Source organism: Dipteris shenzhenensis, chromosome 10 (genome assembly GCF_047967505.1).
Source record: "Dipteris shenzhenensis isolate YYH24624 ecotype China chromosome 10, Dip_SZ_1.0, whole genome shotgun sequence".
NCBI lineage: Eukaryota > Viridiplantae > Streptophyta > Polypodiopsida > Gleicheniales > Dipteridaceae > Dipteris > Dipteris shenzhenensis.
The window spans coordinates 1,474,081-1,495,406 of NC_141605.1; the positions used below are offsets into that span (position 1 = coordinate 1,474,081).

At 41.3% G+C, this 21,326-nt stretch overlaps 1 protein-coding gene across 1 annotated transcript in view; it reads right to left on the reverse strand.

Annotated features, from left to right (window-relative positions):
* LOC147897245 (uncharacterized) overlaps positions 1-10,927 on the reverse strand; it is a 66,751-nt gene extending 55,824 nt beyond the window's left edge. Inside the window, exon 1 of the mRNA XM_087380833.1 lies at positions 10,451-10,927. Coding sequence (XP_087236959.1) covers positions 10,451-10,927 — 477 coding nt within the window. The remainder of the gene's footprint in view (positions 1-10,450) is intronic.
* Positions 10,928-21,326: the final 10,399 nt, after the last annotated feature.

Sequence of the window (21,326 nt, forward strand, 5' to 3'; positions counted from 1 at the left end):
AAATCAGAAAATGCCGGACACATGGAAGAGAGGTCTTGTTAAACTCCTTCCCAAAAAACAAATTTGTGAGTCTTTGGCAGACTGGAGACCTATCACTCTTATGCCCGTAATCTACAAAGTCACTACCAAAATGATTGTTGATCGGCTAAAGGGGTTTCTACATGATGGGTTGCATCCTGCTCAATATGGCTTTGTCCCGCGTAGGCATATCACAGATAACATTGCTAATGCCTACATTGGAATTGAATATGCCAAATACACACAGCAGGATGTTTCGTCATTGCAAGTTGATATTGCCAAAGCCTTTGATACTGTTCAGTGGGATTTTATTTCATCGACTATGCAGGCATTGGGTTTTGGCACAAAAATGCAGCAACTCATCACTTGGCTATATCAAGATAGTGAAGCTGCCTGTATACTTTCAGGAGATATTTCTCCATCTTGGACTCTTGCTTGTTCTGTTAGGCAAGGATGTCCCCTGAGTGCTTTACTTTTTGCCATAGCCACTCATCCACTGCTTCAATATCTGGATCACCTCTTGGACACTGACCAGTTGCACGGTTTGGAGATTCTTGGCAATCACAGCATGATTGCTCAGGCGTATGTTGATGATTCATTCTTTACTCCAAAAAATACTCGGGCTGATCTGTCCATGATTATGCATGCTCTTTCCACATATGGATTGGCTGCTGGCCTTCGGGTAAATTTTCAGAAATCAAAATTGCTGCCGTTACATGCACAGGAATGGCACGACCTTCTGTGGCCTGGGGAAATTGTCCCCGCTTCCCAATTCATTCGACATCTTGGTTATCCTCTAGGCTGGGGACTCACCCGTTGACAACAAACTGATTGGGTGCTAGTAAAGTTAAGGGCAAAACTTGAATATTGGAAGCTTGCAACTTGGCCATTACATGTTCATTTGCGAATTACACAATCCATTTTGATAGCATACATACAATTTTATCTGCCTCTCACTATGTTCACTAAGGCAGATCTAGTTTCATTTATGTCAGCTATCATGGAAATTTTCTGGCGTTCAAAACATGGCAAGAAAAGTCTCAGATTACTCTCTATGCATCGTCTTTGTTCTCCAAAGATGCACGGGGGTCTGAACATTCTCAATATTCAAATGCATTTATTTGCTCACAGAGGGAAAATGATGATACAGTTTATGCAAGGAGATCAGCCTTGGGCTTTCATGATCCGCTCTCTCTTATTACATCTTCATACATCTGCCTTTGGGAATTGGCAGCTTACCCTGTGGGATTTTTTATTTGGCTCTATCCAAGGCAAGATCAGAGGATGCCCTTTTGTCTCTCGTCTGCTTCTTGATTGGAAACACATTCTATCCCACTTGGAATGGCATGGCAGGGACTCTCTCTCGGGCAACTCTTTGAGGGTAGAGAATATTTTTTGGTCTAAAGTATTCCACCCTCCTTTGGCCATACAAGAACCCCGACGTTCTTATTTTCTCTCCTTCAAAGGCATTTCATCTGTGGCTGATGTACTTCAGGATGATGGCACAATTTTATCTTTTTCTATGGCTGCTCGCAAATATGGCTTGGGAGCTCATTATCGTCCTTTATGGCATAAAATTTCAGTAATGCTCCAACCATACTTGCCGGTACCTCATTTGGAACTTCAGAATCGGCTTGAGGATTGGATTTTACGCCCTCCTTCCTTATATGCCCGTCCTTTGAAGCTCTCACATATCACAGTGTCATCACATAAAGTGTTATTACCTCCACCTTGGATTTCCCATAGAGCAAATACTGTTTGGCATATGGATCGTTCAATGAAGTGGTGGAGAAAAAGGCTGCGTCTCCTTTGGCATTACAAAGTCCCTCTTCGACAACAGCTTTTCCTATGGCGAGTTCTCCTTGGCATTTTTCCATCCAGACAGTTACTCGCACATAGGCATATTGCTTCAGCTGTTTGTCACACATGCCAGCACTCTACTGAATCAGTGCTTCACATTTTTTGGTTCTGTCCAAATACTTCTGATCTCATTAAGGTTGATGCTGTACATAACTGTTTTTTCCTATAAATATCTATAAATATGCTTGCTCATATCAAATGCCTTACATTAAATGTTCAGGAGATGTGCGACAGTAGGAAATGGAAATCTGTGTGGCTGTATATCAATCGATTTCAGCCTGATATAGTGGCAATACAAGAACATAATCAGCATGTCTATGCAAGAAAGATAGGTCATTACTGCGGTTATGATATTTTTTATGCTGGGGAGCACTCTTTCTCAGGTGTAGTCATTCTGATCAAGCATGACTTCAGCCAGTTATTGCTTTAAATGACAATCGAGGCAAATGGATTATTCTTCAATGCATCATTCAAGGTGAGGTGTTTGAATTTGCTTCTGTGTATTCACCTCAATCTTCTTCCGATAGAAGCGCAATTTGGGATGCCATGCAACGATATCCATGGAGACATCATGCATTTATATGTGGGGATTTCAATAATGCTCCACAACAGGGTGACAATACATCAGGAAATATTCATATGTTAACCTCTGAAAGGCATCCATGGTCTCAATTACTGATTCATCTTGATTTGGTTGATCTTTGGAAAGAATTGCAGCCTTTGTCACCTGGATACACTTTTCAACACAATGCTCTCTCTTCTTACCAAGCACGTCTGGATCGCTAGTATAGTGTAGCGCCACAACAAAATGATGATTTTACATGCAAAATGTGGGTTGACTATGCCTTTGTGCAGTCAGATCATGCACTGTTATGGTTGAGGCTATCTTTTCATGATATGCCAAATGATAGACTGCCTCAAAGGCGACGTGTGATTGTGAACAATAGCTATTTGCAGCATGTTGCTTTCAAGGCAATGGTTACTGAAGCCTATCAATCTCTGTCTTCTCAGAGCCACTTTGATATTGATAATGCATGGGATTCTTTTGTTTCCAAAATGCAAGTTGTAATTAGAGGTTATGGCAAGTCTTACATGAAGAATCTGAGGCAAACTGTTGCTCAAGCTAAATTGACTTGCCAAGACCTCACTGAACTCTGTCACTTTCATCCTTTATCCTTGCTTGAGCAAACAACACTATGCCAAGCTAAATATTGTCTCCAAATCAATGATCACAGGAAACTTGCTAAATGGGAGACCAGAGCAAGATGAAGAGCTTTCACAGATTAAGGCTATTCTTCCAAACAATTTTTTGAAAGCCTACATCAGAAGAGATTAAAAACAAACATTTGCAGGGTGCTTATGCCTGATGGTTTAGGGACTACGTCATGGTCACAGCTTGCTTCTGTTTGTGTACATCATTTCTCTCAGCAGTTTGGTTATGCAAATCCTCCCTCACTGTAGGTTTTGTCTGCAAGAACTTTACTTTTACAGCATGTTTCTCCTATTATCTCCACCACTCAAGCTTTAGAATTGGAGGAGCCTTTTGCTGAAAGGTAATTGTCAAATGCAATTAAATCCTGTGGTAGATGGAAATCTCCAGGATGGGATGGTCTTACAGTTGACTTTTTTCTAGAATATTGGCCTCTTTTAAAGCATACTTTGCTGCATATGGTGAATTCTGCTTGGCAAAATCAGAAAATGCCAGACACATGGAAGAGAGGTCTTGTTAAACTCTTTCCAAAAAGCAAATCTGTGAATCTTTGGCTGATTGGAGACCTATCATGCTTATGCCAGCAATTTACAAATTTACTACTAAAATGATTGCTGATCGGATAAAAGGTTATTTGCATGATGGGTTGCATCCTGCGCAATATGGTTTTGTTCCTCGTAGGCATATCACAGACAACATTGCTAATGCCTATGTTGGAATAGAATATGCCAAATATATGCAGCAGGATGTTTTGCTATTGCAAGTTGATATTGCCAAAGCTTTTAATACTGTTCAGTGGGACTTTATTTCACAAACAATGCATGCCTTGGGATTTGGCACAAAAATGCAGCAAGTTATAAATTGGCTATATCAAGATAGTAAAGCTGCCTGCATACTTTTAGGGGATCTCTCTACAACCTGGACTCTTGGTTGTTCTATTCGACAAGGCTGTCCCCTCAGTGCTTTACTATTTGCCATAGCCACTCATCCAATGCTTCGATATTTGGACCACCTTGTGGACACTAGCATGTTGCATGGATTGGAAATTCCTGGCAGCCGTGACATGATCGCTCAAGCATATGCTGATGATTCTTTCTTTACCCCGCGAAATACGCAAAGCGATCTTTCTCTAATTATGCAGGCTCTTTCCACATATGGCTTAGCTGCTGGTTTTCATGTGAATTTTCAGAAATCCAAGCTATTACTGTTGCATGCTAAAGACTGGCATAGTCTTTTGTGGCCTAGGGAAATTGTTCCAACTTCTCAATTGATTCGACATCTTGACTATCCTCTAGGTTGGGGGCTCACTCATTCTCAACAAACTGATTGGGTGCTCACAAAGTTGAGAGCAAAACTTGAATATTGAAAGCTTGCACCTTGGCCATTACATGTTCGTTTGCGAATAACGCAATCCATTTTGATAGCATACATATAATTCTATCTGCCCCTAAGGCAGATCTGGTTTCCTTTATATCTGCTATCATGGAGATTTTCTAGCGTTCAAAAAATGGCAAGAAAAGTCTCAGATTACTCTCTATGCATCGTCTCTGTTCTCCAAAGATGCACGGGGGTTTGAACATACTCAATATTCAAATGCATATACTTGCTCACAGGGGGAAAATGATGTTGCAGTTTATGCAAGGGGATCAGCCTTGGGCTTTCATGATCCGCTCTCTTTTGTTGCATATTGATACTTGTACTTTTGGGCATTGGCAGCCTACACAATGGGATTTTCTATTTGGCTCTATTCAAGGCAAGATCAGAGGCTGCCCTTTTGTCTCTCGCTTGCTTCTTGATTGGAAGCACATTTTATCTCACTTGGAATGGAATGGCAAGGATTCTTTTTCGGGAAATTCCTTGAGGGCTGAGAATATTTATTGGTCCAAAGTATTCAACCCTCCTTTGGCTATACAAGAACCCAGGTGTTCTTATTTTATATCTTTCAAAGGTATTGCTTCTGTGGCGGATGTACTTCAGGATGATGGCACTCTGTTATCTTTTTCTACGGATGCTAGCAAATATGGTTTGGGAGCTCATTATCGTCCTTTATGGCACAAAATTTCAGAAATGCTTCAACCTTTCTTGCCGGTCCCTCGTTTGGAACTTCAGGATAGGCTTCTAAATTGGACTCTTCATTCTTCCTCTTCTTCAGCCCGTCCTTTGAAGTTGTCACACATCACAGTGCCTTCTCTGTATAAAGTGTTGTTACCTCCATCTTGGGTTTCTGACAGAACCAATTCTGTTTGGCATATGGATCGCCAATCAAAGTGGTGGAGAAAGCGGCCGCATCTCCTTTGGCATTATAAAGTCCCTCTTCGGCAACAGCTTTTCCTCTAGCGAGTCCTACTTGGCATTTTTCCATCTGGGCAGTTACTTGCGCATAGACATATTGCCCCGGCTGTTTGCCACAGATGTCTACATTCTGTTGAATCTGTGCCTCATATTTTCTAGCACTGTCCACATACTTGTGATTTCCTCGCTCTCATTCGTCGGGGGCTTCGAGCGAGATTTCCTACCGTTACTTTTGGCAGGCTCTTCTGGTTATTTGGTTTTCATCCCGCTAGACAGGGTTTTGATTTATTTTTCGTTTGGGTGCGCTACTGGGCACTTTGGACTCTATGGATGGACAAAAATCATAGAGTCTTTGGTGATCCTACTTTTCCATCTTTCGTTTTTTTCAAACGATCTCTGCAGCAATCGTTTTATGATTGCTTTCAGACTCATTTGATTGATCATGATGTATATATGGCTTCTACGGAGATTTTCAGTTGAGTAATAGCTACTCTGCTTTTGGAGTACCTATGAATGTAATTATTTCACAGCAATAAAATATTTCTTCTCACCAAAAAAAAAAAAAAGTTGTGCGTGTGTGTGTGTGTGTGTGTGTGTGTGTGTGTGTGTGTGTGTAAGGTTGTTCGATATTGGGGCATCTGGACTCTATGGAAGGACAGAAATGATAGTGTCTTTGGAGATTCCACTTTTCCCAAGTTTCACTATTTCTAGATGTCACACAGGCAATCTTTTACGATTGTCTCAGTGCTCGTCAGATAGATTTCGTTGTCTAAAGTCTTATATTGAAATGTTTGTAATGGCATGTTCTCTCTTTGGGAGCTGCTTCTTACAAATGGGGATTTCACCCCCCAAAAAAAAAGTGTGTGTGTATGTCCGTATGTGTATATTATTTTTGAACTTTTTTTAATTACAGATTCATCTTGGAAATGGTAGTTTTTTGAAAGAACAGGAGCAATGGATCCTAGAGGTTGGACTTAGCCATGAGCCCAAAACCTACCTTTTTGCCTTTAGGACTAGGATAGTTCTTCTAGTACAATCTCCCTTTTCGCTTGATGCTATGTAGACTCCCTTTCTTGGGGTGTCAATGGATTCTACAGCGAAGTTCTTACTGAAGCAGTTAGGGACCTTGATAAATCTCTCATTTCTTCTAGTTTCTACCCCATGGTGCATTCTCGTGGGCACCTCCATGCAAGTATGGGAGCCTTCACGAATAGTAGACAGGAGATACAGAGTCTGAGACATTGTCTGTGGTCATCTACTAGTTGGGCTGGGTTCAAGAGATGCTTGCTTGCATGGCTTCAAAGATCATTAATTCTAAATTTCCTGGGCACCAACATCATGGCTATCAAAGCGGGCAAGACTTTTCATAAAAAGAGCTATCAAAGGGCCTTATCTGGCACAATCAATTACAACAAATAAATTACATGTCTCTTCCACAAATTTGTCGCTCTAGAGTTTGCCAAATGCACAAACGTTTAAGAAGAAATGGCATCATGCACAAATGTTTAAGAAGAAATTGACATCAAGCACACACCACCTAAAGCTGCCTCACCAACAACTGAGCTTAGCTATCAGAGGCCTCTCATCTTATATGCTCGTACAGGCTCAGCCACTGGCATGCAAAAAGGTTCACTTACCTCTCTCTACAACTTTGCCACTTTAATGCATTAAGTTCAAGAGGACATTGGCGGCGTGCACGCATGCCACCGACAAACTCTAGCAAGCGGAGATATACGAGCAAGTAACAGTAGGACTCTTTGTTACAAGATAATCCTTATTAAAAGACAGATATCTCTAAGGAAACCACAGATGCAGAGAAAACCCTATCAGCAAGGGTTGGAAAAGGGACAGGATTACTGTATGCAAAATTATTCACTCTTGTTGTGGTATTGCTCCGTGTACGTCTTTTTGGTCATGCTTTTGAATTGTATGCACATCTACTCCTGGACTTTGAAAAAGCCTTTGACAGGGGGTAGATTGGGAGGGCTTAGGGGAGACAGGTTTCAGATTTCCAGATCAGTCCGTCAGGGATGCCCTCTTGCCCCTTTTCTTTTCCTCTTTGTGGCTTAGGCTATGAGCATTTTTCTCAGGTCTCGAGCTGACATTCTTGGGCTCAGACTTCCGTTCAGACGGGAAGAGGACCTCGTGGATTACGAGCTAGCGGATGACACTCCTATCTTCTTGGAGGCCTCTCCTCAGACTCTCACTTCCTTCAGGACAGCTTTGGATTTGTTTTGTACTGCAGCAGGTGCTCACATCAATTGGAACAAGTCCAATGGCTTTTGGATTTGTGACGGTGACACTCCAAATTGGGGGCTGATTTGGATTTCGCTTGGATTCAAATGGGTGTCTCAATCATATACCTAGGATGCCACGTCGGTTTGTGCATCTCTTCTTTGGAGAGCATTAGGAGGAAACTCCTTTTCTGGAGTTCAGCTAGACTCAACCTTGCATCCAGAGTGGTGGTCGTGAACCAGGTTTTGCTGGCCACAGCCTAGTATGTGTGCTCCTGTTGGTGCAGTTCCAGAGATAGTATCACTCAGCTCATAAGGCCTATCAGGAATTTTTTATGGAGCGGGCTAGATGGCACTGCAGACACTATTGCCAGAGTAGCTTGGGACACCTTGATCCTTCCCACACAGGAGGGGGGTCTTAACATCATAGATCCAGACTTGCAATGTAGGGTCTTGATTTGCAAGTTTGTGGTTAGAGGACTTATGCCTGAGAATGAGCCTTGGAAAAACTTCTTCATTCGCAGTATTCAGGCTTGCAACCCCTCCTCACAGGGAGATTGGATGGACAGCACCAGATGGATCTTCACCTCAGCCCGCCTCGGGTCTCCATTCTCCCTGCTTATGGTCGCGATTCTGAAGGCTTGGGCCAGCTACAGAAGTACCCTTCGGAAAGTTCCTCCCTCCTCTATCAAAGAGATTGACAGGCAACCGATTATGTGAAATGACAGTATACTTGATGAGGATGGTAGGCAGCTTGGTATGTCTCACTATATGCAGTGGTCCAGGTGGGAGCAAGGCCCTTCCACCTTCGTAGGTTCTTGGAAAGCTTTCAAGAGGCTTCCAGAAGTTCGCCAATAGCAAACGGTTAGTCACCTCAGAGGATATGCAGGAAGGATACTTCAAAATGATGCAGCCCTTCCCCTTGACCGGGTGGATACAGATGACAGGCCCGTTGTTTGCTCCATGTGGATGGGGGCTTTCTGGAGGACAAGCATTCCTCTCCAGGTTATAGCTTTTTGAGGAGCACACGAGGATGCCTTGGTTTTTTATGTACAGGTAGGTGGCAGGCTGGTTATTTCTTCAGAGGATATTCTTTTGGGCTTGCCTTTTCAGCCTGTCAGGATCATAGGCTTTTTGGATCAGGGCAAGGGCTCTGCATGGCATATTGATCCAAGCCCTCGTCTCTCTCTTTCGGGTTCTTAGAGGTTGTAGCTCTTTGGAGGAGTGCTAATAAAATTTCTTCAATGGGACCCAAGAATGGATTGTTGCAAGGAACCAAGAGAAAAGCCTTCCTTTTTTTGCTTACACGGTCAATAATGCCCGGAAGTTCCAGATCAGTTATAGAGGTTGGAGACCTTCTAGGGCCCCTCACTAGGAAAGTTATCAGGTTTCTGCTGATTTGCAAAGGGTCCTCTGGCGGAGGCTTTGGAGATCCCGAAGGAATAGAGAGGTCACTCTATTTTTTTGGCTTTCTATTCATGGAGGGATTGCAGTGAACACGTGGAGATCTCGATTTGGGGCAGACCCCACTTGTCCCAGGTACTCGTCTATTGATGAGTCGATTCATCACTGCTCATGGGACTACAAGCATGCCAGAGCCATTTGAATGGGAATTGCCAGGGTCCTTGGTACTTTTGCTCCTTCTCGTTTCTTCATGACGTGGGATCAGTGGCTTGGCTCTCCCTATTAGGGCCTCAGATCTTCTATGAGTGGCAAGATGCTTCTTGGGCCATATCGATTCGACGTCACCTAGTCGAGGCTTACTCTCTTGAGGATGTGCCTATCTCCCACTATAGACCAGTACATGCTGATAGGGATACAACTTGGGAGATACTGGCTAGCATCATTACTTGGCATATTTGGAGGGCTAGATGCATAGAGGCCTTAGACGGATCTCAAGTCCATCCCTCGCATACCCTGGCCAGTATTTGGGCTGACACCGTTCACACACTGATGGCCAGTTGGACGAGCATGCAGGGTCCTTCCCGGGCAGCCTCAGCCAGGAGGGTTATATTCCTTAGGGAATGAAAGGGTTTCCCCTTTTTCTTAGAGACTACAGCAAGGTTGAGGTAGCACTTTCAACCTCAACCTTGGTTTCTTTCCAACTCATTTTGAGTTTTTGGTTCCCTATTTCAAGGGGGTTTCCTCATGCACAGCATGATGTATTTCCACTTTGAGCTTGCTCACGCGAGGTTTTCATACTTAATAGAAGTCGTTTTCGAGGATAAAATAAAATAAAAATCCAAAGCTTCTACTTTAAGGGTTGCTTCACATTTCTCAACCGTTCTTGACTTCACAAGTGTGACATTTTCTTCACGAACTGCAAAGCAAGAATAAATGCTTTTGACGATATTATGAAAGCGCAATGGTTCAAGTCCAAGTCCTCAAACGGCTCATACAATGAATTATAATGAATGTCACCCAAATCTTCTGCCTTTATACATTTCACGAAGGAGATATGCTCAAGTCCAAGTCCTCAAACGGCTCATACAATATAATGAATATCACCCACATCTTGTGCAAGGTTCCATACAGAAAGGCGCTGATTCTTCCCATTTGTCACAGAAAAAGAATAAACGTCTTTATCCATATTCTGCGAAGGAGATATGCTAGTCAAAAATGACAGTGAACTGTCATACCCCCGTGGCCATGAAGGCATTTTGTAAACCATTCATTCCAAGTTTTCTACAATTTTTACAAACCACTCCACGGTAAATCCTCTAGCTTGTGTGAGTTACTTTACACCATACAGTTGCCGTGAAAACAAGAGACTCAAGTTCGACGCCTTCAAAATGTGGGAGAAACTGAGGCAAATAATACGTGAGCGCGCACAAACCTGTGCTACCGAGCCGAAGCCCCGGAGTCCGTTTGGGAGACCTTGCAATGCAGAGACGATTGCCAAAGCTTTGGTCTCATCCCCTATCGCCAATTCTTCGTCCACTCTCCTTAGAGCACTTGATTTACAAATCTGCCCACCAAGGATGCCTTGCACTTCTGGATCTGATGAGAGAGGAGGATGCTGGGCGTTCCCGACCGCCTGACCACCAAGCCTCGGTTGAGTAGAAGCGATGCACAGGTTCAGCCCGCTGACGCCTTTACGACTGTAGCTGAAGCTGATGCTGAAATTAGACAGAAAGGAGGAGTATCGCCGCCCTCCATGGAGATGATGATGATGATCACAAGAGTGAACGTTAGGAGCAGAAGCCGCCGCCATCATTCCTCCCACTCCGTTCGACTTCGCTAGAATCTGTCTGGGATTCTGTATCTCCAACTTTGCGACACGAGGCAGCCCATTTATCGGAGTGTGTGTCATAGAATTTTTCTAGCAATTGTTGATGTTGATGGATCATGGAAGGAACTTTAAAACTCAATTTAAACCGTGAGCGAAACAAGACTATTTCGCTTCTCGACTCATTTCAATTAATTAATTAGTTACTCTCTGAATCACCCCGGGGCCTCAGTCCCCGATTAACCAAAGTGTTTTTGTATTCGATTAACCTCCTCCGTCGCGCTTCTGTCGATTAACCTAAGTGTTAGTAACCTCCCTCCCTTTCATTGCCATCATCCCCTGCGTCACCTCTCATTTTCTCCAGCAGCTCCCTGCCTCGCTGCCCTTCTCCTTCCTCTCGCCATTCTCCACTCTCACTCTTGCTCTCTACTCTAATCCCTCTCCCACTCTTCCTCCCAGTGCACCCTCTCCCCACCACTCTCTCTCTCCCTGCCATACTTCTCTACTCACCCCTCCCCTCTCCCTCCCCCTTAGCTGGCCTCCCCTATCTCTCCCTTCCCCTCTCTAATCAAACCTTCCCTCTCCCTCCACCTCCCTCTCTCTCCCTCGCTCTTCCTCACTCCCCCCCCTTCCCCCTTATATACCCATTGCAGGCGGCTAGAATCGGGGGCCCTCAAAGCTTCTCAATCACACCTTCAATCACGCCTCGTAACTTTCATTAATCCACACACCACCTTTGATCGCTCCTCCTAGCTTACTTTATTCAAACATTGCGCCTCCCCCGTCGAGACAAATTAATTAATATGCACAGATTCAATCTGGGGGTACCTATTAAGTTTAAGTTAAGTTTAAGCTAGCTTTGCACTAGCTGCAAACTTAAAACAGAATCTAAGCCCTACATGTTGGGCATTTTAAGGGGTATTTCACACACGTCCACCCACAAATTGGTGGACGGCACCCCCTCCAAGTAAATCGTGCCCCCACTCCCTGATTTTTTCACATGCATCCGCTCGCCCAATCAAAAAATATGATGTGGAGTCTGACTCATGCAAGGGCGAGCAAAAATTCTTGGGCGGCATGATCGGGCGCCCAACAAAGTGTCGGACATCCGCGGGAATCGAACTCAGGACCCACAACCCTTGCCTAACAGTGAGCTACCCATATTTGGATGAAACTATTGTAGCACATTTATTGCTTAAACAGTGGACGTCCGCCCTCTTGTGAACACAAGAGCGGACAGGCCATTAAGGTTTGGTTAAAATGGGGTGGATGCGGACTTTGGGTATTTCCCTCATCCACGTACTTGTGTGAAACACCCCTAAATCAATTGAACCATCCACATGACACTACAACGATCCTCCTATAAATTTCAAGGGTTTTGTGTTTATTCATAAAATTTATGAAGGGAAAATGTTGGGAGATTTCAAAGACAAAACAAATGCATGATTATGGTGCCGATGGTTTTATGTTTATTCATAAAATTTATAAAGGGCAAATGTTGGGAGGTTTCAAAAACAAAACAAATGCGTGATTATGGCATTGATTGAGCAATTTTGTATTGAAGACAAAGATCAAGTTTTATTACTCATCTCTTTCAATCCTCAATCACTTCCTCACCCTCGAAAACATACATTGCCATGTCACATTATCACATAACAAAATTTACACATTGAACTTGTAATAAAGCAAGAGAAAATCTAAATATGTCTATCATCTCTTTAACTATGAATATATAAATATTAAGATAAAGATAAACAATATGTATAAGTAAAACCACTCAAAGTGTGGATATAGAGGCAATATGCTTCCTCTCTTAGATCTATAGAAAACAAGAACAAGCCCTCTTTTGTGTATTGCAGAAATGGGTATTGTGTTTTATTTATAAGGGTGTATTAGAGAAGTAGGTATTCTATTTACATGACCCACCTAGATGAAGTTCAAGAATTCTGAACCTAAAATAAACCATGTGTCATGATTTTAAATTCAATTATAAATATCCAGTTTTTGAGAAAGCTTATAGCTTGGAAAAGCTTGTTTACATTAACTACACAGGAGAAAAGCTTGCAATTGGAAAAGCTTGCTTAGTAGGGCAAAAAAGATCAAAGCTTGGCAATTCCTTCCTAAAGAAATCATGGTTTTGAAATCGAAGTAGGAGTTTTTTCATTGAGAAATCTCACATCCATGACTGATTCTATTGGTTTCAAAATATTTGCATTCAAAAATGGTGATAGGATTCATCAAAATTTGGTTTTGATGGCCAGATGGATGGTGATAGCTCATTGCTCATGAGTGGCAAAGTGTTTCAGCAACTAGTGATGGCGCAACAAGAAGCTCTACACAAATGGTGGGGATTCAAACGAGGAGATCCAATAGAGAATGTAAAAGCCTAGGAACATATGAACAGGGAGGAGATAATTGAAAAGGAAAACAAGGCAGCGAACAGGAGCGCTACAACAGGAATCGCTCATGCAACCTGCAAATCATCGAAAACACAATGTAATACATGCACAATCTTTCAAAACTCTCAAACAAAAAAGATAACAAGCACGCTCGGTGCAATCTCCCCCTAGAAGAGTGGTGCTCATCTTCCACTGCCTATGTATTTGATTGATTCAATAAATTCAAGCAATAACTGATAATGCTTAGGAATGTTCCAAAAATTAAAATATGTACATGAGCATTTGTAAGCCTTATTTATTCCCCACATCACTGGTTGCGCCTTACATGCACAAAAATATGGTGAATCATGCTTGCCACCAATAGCCATCGCTTGATTAGTTACTCTTCCCTCAGCATTTAGGCGATGCAAAATCAACAAATCGTAGATGGATGGTGCACACATGCGACACATACCATCGCATGGTGCACACACTACTACACATGTATAACATGGGGATGGTGCACACATTGGTACACATACCGTCATCACGTAAGTGGTGCACACACTGCTACACACTCATACGACCGTAGCCATATATCCAGCCGTGCGTACGGATGGTGCACACATTGCTACACATACTATCGCTTGTCGCATGAGTGGTGCACACACTGCTGCACACTCATCGAGTGGTGCACTCTTACGAGATTTGGGATTATCCCATTATTTATTCAATTTTTCAACATTTAAGTGATGCAAAATCAATAAATCATAGATGGATGGTGCACACATGCGACACATACCATCGCATGGTGGACACACTGCTATGCATGCAAAAAAATAAGGATTGTGCACACACTGCTACACATACCGTCATTGCATAAGTGCTGCACACACTGCTACACACTCATATGGTCATAGCCATAACAGCCATGGATACGGATGGTGCACACACTGCTACACATACTGTTGCTCATCACGTAAGTGGTGCACACACTGCTACACACTCCTCGCATAAGTGGTGCACACACTACTGCACACAATGCTAGCAACACACTCATATGGTCGTAGCCATATATATCTAGCAAAATGGGTACAGATGGTGCATGCACTGCTAAACATACCATCGCTCATCACATAAGTGGTGCACACACTCCTACACACTCATACAAATAGCGAGCACACACTGCATCAGCTATGTGACAAAATGCTAGATCCCACAACTAAATACTGAAAGATTAAAAAAATAATGGGATAATCCCAATTCTCGTAACATGCACACACTGCTACACACTCATATGAACAGCGAGCACACCCTGCATCAGCTGTGTGATGAAATGCTAGATTCCACAACTAAATAAAGATTTAAAAAATAATGGGATAATCCCAATTCTTGTAACATCCCTCTTGCTTGATATTGCAATTGTCCTCAAGTGCGTGATAGAAAGGTAGTCAACAAATCAGGGTATTGTCAAAAATATCTTGCAAACATCCACTTGGCATCCTCTACAAGGTGGTTCTTGAATGTAACAAGGTAAATAGGATATGAATTTCCACGTCTTGTCTCAGTGATTGTGTATCAATGATAAAGTCTGGCTCTAATAGCTGGGTCTCTCCTTGAAGCAAAGGTGCCTCCTCGACAATAGGTCAAATAGGTGGGTTTCCACAAAAAGGTTTCAAGAGATGCACATGAAAATAATTATGAATTGTCTAACGTGGCAGTGATTCTAACCAATAGGCATTGTCATTGATACGCTCTAAAATTTTAAAGGGACCATAGGATTTAAGGGCGAAGTTTACAATAGGATGTGTCTCAATACTCTTAAGTCAACGCTTGCTTAATTTTATGCCAAATTTTTGAAAAGTATTGATCAGTGGCATAGGCATACTTCATAGGCTCAAAAGGGTCTTCCTCGATGACTGAGATATTATATAAGCTAGGCCATCGGATCAGTGCATTGGCAACTACATTGTCTTTGCTTGGTTGGCATTGGATCATCGATTTAAAATGGTCAATAAAGGCAACCCATTTTATGTCTATCAGCAATCCCTGGTTGAGTAAGGAGATGTCTAAGGCTTTGGTGATCAATCTTAATAAGTAATTCAAAACCATAAGATAGTGCTTCCAAAGTTTAAGGGCATGGACTACAGCGGCTAACTCTTTATCATATGTGGAATAGTTTAGCTCCGCTGGTTTCAACTTATGTGATTCAATGGCTATCTTGCATAAGCACAGCCCCAAAATTTTTCCCACTAGTGTCAGTGACCATGACAAAGAAAGGTCTCGTGAAGTCTAGCATGGTCAATACTGGTGTTCGGGACATTGCCTCTTTAACTCGCTTGGAAGGCTAAAGTGTGTTTTTCTTCCTAAGAGAAAGCATGAGTCCTACGTAGAAGTTCAACTAATGGATGTGCCTTGTGTGCAAAATTCTTAACAAATCTTCGGTAAAAACTACACAGATTTGGAAAAGATCGTAACTCATGAATGTCTTTAGGCTGTGGCCAGTTCATTATTGGCTTTACTTTCTTGGGATCTACTCGAATACCTTGAACTGAAACAATGTGACCAAGATATTCAATTTCAGATTTGAAAAATGAACTTTTCTCTAGGTTGGCATAGAGTTGGTTCTTGTGTAAGAGGGAGAGAAACAAGACCCAAGTGTTTCACACGTTCCTTGCTATAGAAACCATGATATCATCGAAGAAAACTACCGCAATGTCTTGATAAGGTAGGAAAATATGGTTCATCATTTGACTAAATGTGGCATGTGCATTAGGCAGACCAAAGGCCATAACAAGGAATTCATAATGACCGGTTTGGGTCCTAAAAGTAGCCTTGAAAATATCGGGCTCGGTCACTCTCACTTGATGATACCCTAACTTTAGATCGATCTTGCTTAAAATATTCAAGGTCGTTGACTCTCGGAATAAGGTATCAATTCTTCATTGTTATTTCATTCAAGGCACGATAATCAATGCACATCTAAAAAGTCCCATTTTTCTTCTTGACAAGAAGAATAGGTGCCCGAATGGTGAACTGCTAGGTCAAATCAAGCCTTGAGCCAAAAGGTCTTCTATTTGGGATTGATTACTTTGGTGGATTTCATTTTGCAGGCGTTTTAAAACTTCAAATCTTATGAGGAGGGACATTTTATAATTACTTGCCCATCTTGCACACTGAAACCAGGTTGCCCACATCTCTATAAAAGGACTTCTATTTGCAAAATGCTACAGGCCTTTGCAAAGCATTCTTTCAACTATCTCTAGCTTATGAACCTTTCAATTTGTACCTGCGTTACTTAAAATTCTAGCCTTTGGTTCAAAATTTTATTCTTAAAACGTCTCACAAGCTCATGGTGGGTTGTGATAATATAGGTAAGCAATCAAAAGCTAGTCCCTAGCTATTCCATTACAGGGAGTTATAGTTAGTAAAAAGCAAATTTATTTTTTTTGAGCAAAAGAAAAATGATTATATTTATCTCAAAAGAATATATACATGTTCAAATTTCATAACCTTGTAGTTCTAGGGGTCCATACCAGGACATACAAAAAGGATAATATCAAAATCCATGCTTTCAGGACATGCTAGTCCCTTACTAAACATTAAACATAATGAAAAGTTCCCTGCTTTCTAGGGAAAGCACTTCAACAATGCTTGTCCACGTATGAGGGAGCCTGGAAAGAGAAGCTTGGGGCAGCATCATCCCTAGCATCCTTTCTCTATGGAGAAGAGTCAGCAGTAGCCTGTGTGGGAACTCCTTGCAGAGGATCCAAAGATATGTACTGAGAAGTATCCTTTAAAACTGACTGTGGATCAGGGTACTATTCGGCAAGGTACTTTTAAGTAGGGTACTGTTTAGTGGGGTACTGTCAGCAACTCCCCGACCAGCTCTAGTCTGAGAATCTAAGTGATTAGCTCCCTCATGAGTTGGAGGTCTTCTAAGATAAGGTGGCGGTTTGACCTATTCATCATCAATATCACACCTACTCTTGTGGTCAGCCATCTCAACACACAACTTGAAATGTTCAAGATTGTAAGCACTTAGTTGGAAATCAAGCCTCCTTTTTTCCTATTCCACCATTCAGCAAAAAGGGCATCAATACACATTTCAACTTCATTAAATTGGAAGCTATATCTAGAGATCCATATAAACCATAAAGCATGGGCCCTCTATACATCATCTATGGTCATGAAAAATGCATGGGGGATTGAATATTTTGGATATTCACATGCATAGTTTAGCAACTAAAAGGTGCAATGTTTCCGACGGTGGGATATACGGATGCGGATGTCCATTGTGCATTTTTCCTTCACATACATAGCATCCACATGCAAATATGGGCATTCTTGTGCCCCGGTGTAACATCCATATCTGATGCACCTTAAAATTTGTAAGGACATTAAAACAACTTGTTTTAATACCCTTTCAAAATTTGGTGCTGATCCGACGAAACTTTGCATAGATATTGAGTAGTTTCCATATCCCTACAAAGTTCTGATTTTATTGATGGTTCTTTTCACATTCAAGAGGACATCCTTGGAGATGGTGTATATGCACTTACAACATGGTTTATCAATTTGTATGATACCCCTAGCATAAACCTGCAACACAAGTTTAACTTCTATTTATCCTCCATCTGTAATTGTTGTGGAGCATGCATTTGGTCGATTGAAAGTCCGATGGCAATACCTCAACAAGAAGTTCCTAAACCCAAAGCCCAAGCTAGAGCAACGAGTATAGTGGCATGTTGCATTTTGCACAATATGCTACTAGTAGCAGTTGGGGATGTGCCATAAGATGAAGATTGCTTTGATGCAACACATGATGAGGATCTTTCTCTTTGTTGTAACTCAAAAGCACACCGTAGGATAAATATCTTTTGCATCTCTCATCTATAAAGCTTAAATTATAATTTGTGAGTTAAATACCAAAAAATGCCTTGTATCTACTATCAACCATGTTTAATAAAGAAGACTCAAATTGTTTAATAGGTTCGAGAGACACTATATGATTCTATATATGTATCATATATATCATTTGCATATCTCATATATACATATATGTCTCTTACTATATATGACTCATCATTTTCTCTTTGTTGTAACTCTAAAGGATATAGCTTATGCACACCACCAACAACCCACTCCATCTGCTCTTTCCTATCTATGTATGCCTATGTCTATGTATGCCTTTCTCTATGTATGCCTATGTCTATGTAAGTTGAGGCTCAGCTACCCAAGGACTGGAAGATGGACTGATTACCTTCTTTTGGAGCATCTCTTGAATAGCTTTATTAATGCACTCAATTTTCTTTGGTGATCGACATCAACGACAAGCCATGTTGATTGGAAAAGCAGCCTCTATTCGGTTTGAATGGTGTACAGGAGCAGTTGTTTGAGAGGGAATTGATGGATTAGCCACAACATTAGGAAATTGGGCTAGAAGGTTACGTATTTTTTGGACATGGATTGATATAGACACAACTTCGGCTAATTGAGAACTCATAATAGACTCAAATGTTCCCCAACTTTCCCATGGAATGGACACATTACCACTTACCACTATAGTATGATTTCAAAAATCTAGGATAGCATGATTTTTCTCAATCACAACCTAAGGTTAAGGCAAGAAATTGTTTAGGTAGTGAATAAACATTGTGATAAAAAGTTTGATTGAGCAAGGAAAAGGAAACATGTGCTAAGGAACTAGAAGAGTATAGGGTTTGTTTGTCATCAAACATCGAATTCATGTTTGTTGTGTGTGTATATGAAGTTATGTGATGCACATATGTTGTGCGTGTATTTGAAGTTATGTGATGCACGTATGTTATGTTAGGTTATAGCTATATGTTTTGTTATGTTATGGTTGGGAAAGTAAGATTCCTAGGTGGGGCTAGATGATAAGTAATCCTTCTAACAAGAGGAGTGTGTCGAGTGCAGCCATGGTTTTTTATATCTAGTTGGTTTGTCCCTACCTTATAGAACCAATCTTTCTCTAAGTGGACTTGTCATTTGTTGCACTTCTCTTTTGGCATTTGTAAATATTCACTATATCTTTCTAGTACACTTTGCTTTGCACACTTTGCACAATTGCCCAATCACCCAAAAGACAAAGAGACTATCTAACATAGGATTGAATCACAAATGGAGTAATGGAAGGCTACATGGAGTCCCAATGTTGTAGATCCAACAATATGGGTTTTGAGGGTCGGTTCAAATCAAGGAACTTGAGATCCAACCTTGTAAGTCATGATGTAAGCAGTCTTTCATAATATAAAACAAATATATCATTAAATCATTCTCTTTAATATAGGTTTACTCTTTTATTCTAGTGTCTATAGTAGTGTAATATACATGTGTCTTTTTAATATTGCAACCATATGACTACTATTTGAAAAGTGAATTTCTTAATAGAACCCTTCATTCAAAATTTGTGATAGGAAGGAAGTCATGTGAGTGCAAGTCTTGGGACAATCTATGAGAGACGATGGCCATGGAACTATTGAAGCAAAGATGTGCATTGAAGGACACCATTACAGATGCCTTAATACACTATGGATCAACGGTGAACCTAATAACTAAGGAAACCATGATAGATTTGGGCTTGGAAAAGATGTTATAAAGTAATTACGTTAATTGGCTTGCCAACAAAAATAGAAATTACTTGCCCTCCGAAGTTTGTGTACACATGTGGCCTACCCCATGAGTCCTACTTTTCACTACACGATTGACCATACTCACCCACGAATGTAAAGTTTAACCATATGTTTTCTTAACCATGGTGAAATGGAGCCAATTTTATCATAGGAGGAAACGGGGAAGCACGTGAAAATGGGCATAGCCCAGACTCCATCCCCAAGGAAAGGATGGGCATGAGCCTTCCTTCCCTTTCAGACTGTGGCTATCTCCCCTTGATCATAGTCCTCCTTTTCATTTAAAGGGGAAGGGTTAAAGAGGTAAAGAGCAAAGGGGGAAGGGTTAAAGGGGTAAAGGGCAAAGGGGGAATTTGAAGGCGCCAAAATGCATTTTGGCGAAAAAAATCCCCCCAAATGTTTTCTTTACCTTCAAACGATTGAACAGAGCATGAGCTTCCATGATGATTCCAACCTTGTATCCTGCCAGAATCCTTGCAATACTCTTTCCTTGTACTTACCTACACCTTGTTGTGTACCTTCCTTGCACTAGACCTCAAATTGCGAACTTGCAAAGCGCCCTAGGCCTGCAGCTGTACATGAGCTCGCTCTTGCTGCTGCTTGCATATCTCGTCTGTGGCCTTGTAGTTGTATGTCTAGTCGTGGCTGAGGCAGTCGATAGAGCGGAAAAAGCGAGCGGGAATTTTCACAATTTCCTTTGAAAGGACCCTAAACATAGCTTCTTGGAAACCCCTAATTGAGAAGTATCTCAAAGATAAAACCAACCTTCTTATGTTTACTAGGTTCGTGTAAATCCCTAATTGGGAAGTATGTCAAATCTAAAACTTACCTTCCTATGTTTACTACACTAGCATTGCTAATTTCATAGCACGGTTTAGCATCATTCATAAATAATACTCTTAAGACATAGAACGTACCTTACTATGTTAACCATACTACCATTGTTGATTTCATGCTATACTCACATTATGCAATGGTAGTACGTGTGCTTGAAAGAAACTAATGTTCCTCTCCAAAACATGGGATTCCATTATTGATACGACAATTATTTCACATTTCAAATGGGTTTAAAAAGTTTCATAAGGAAGCTGTGCATTTCAATTCAATGCTTAAAAAATACTCCACCCACATCTTGATTAAAACTCAAGTGTCATTTGAAAGCCATCTTTGGCATCATATCTTGAACAATAACATCACATCTAGAAAATTGAATTTTTAGAATAGCTTTTCTCAACCAAATGGTTATTTGCAAACCATGAACAAAAAATATTTTCGCAACAATATTCTACTCTTCCTCACATTCATCGTCAACAAAGAAGTTGCGTAGTTTTTGACTATATGAAGGCCTCTTATCATATCTTTGGTTGCTTCCCATGAACTTTTCCATTTCTTATGTATAGCATGGCAATGTACTACAACCAAACATACATTTAAAACCATAGTAAGTCAAAG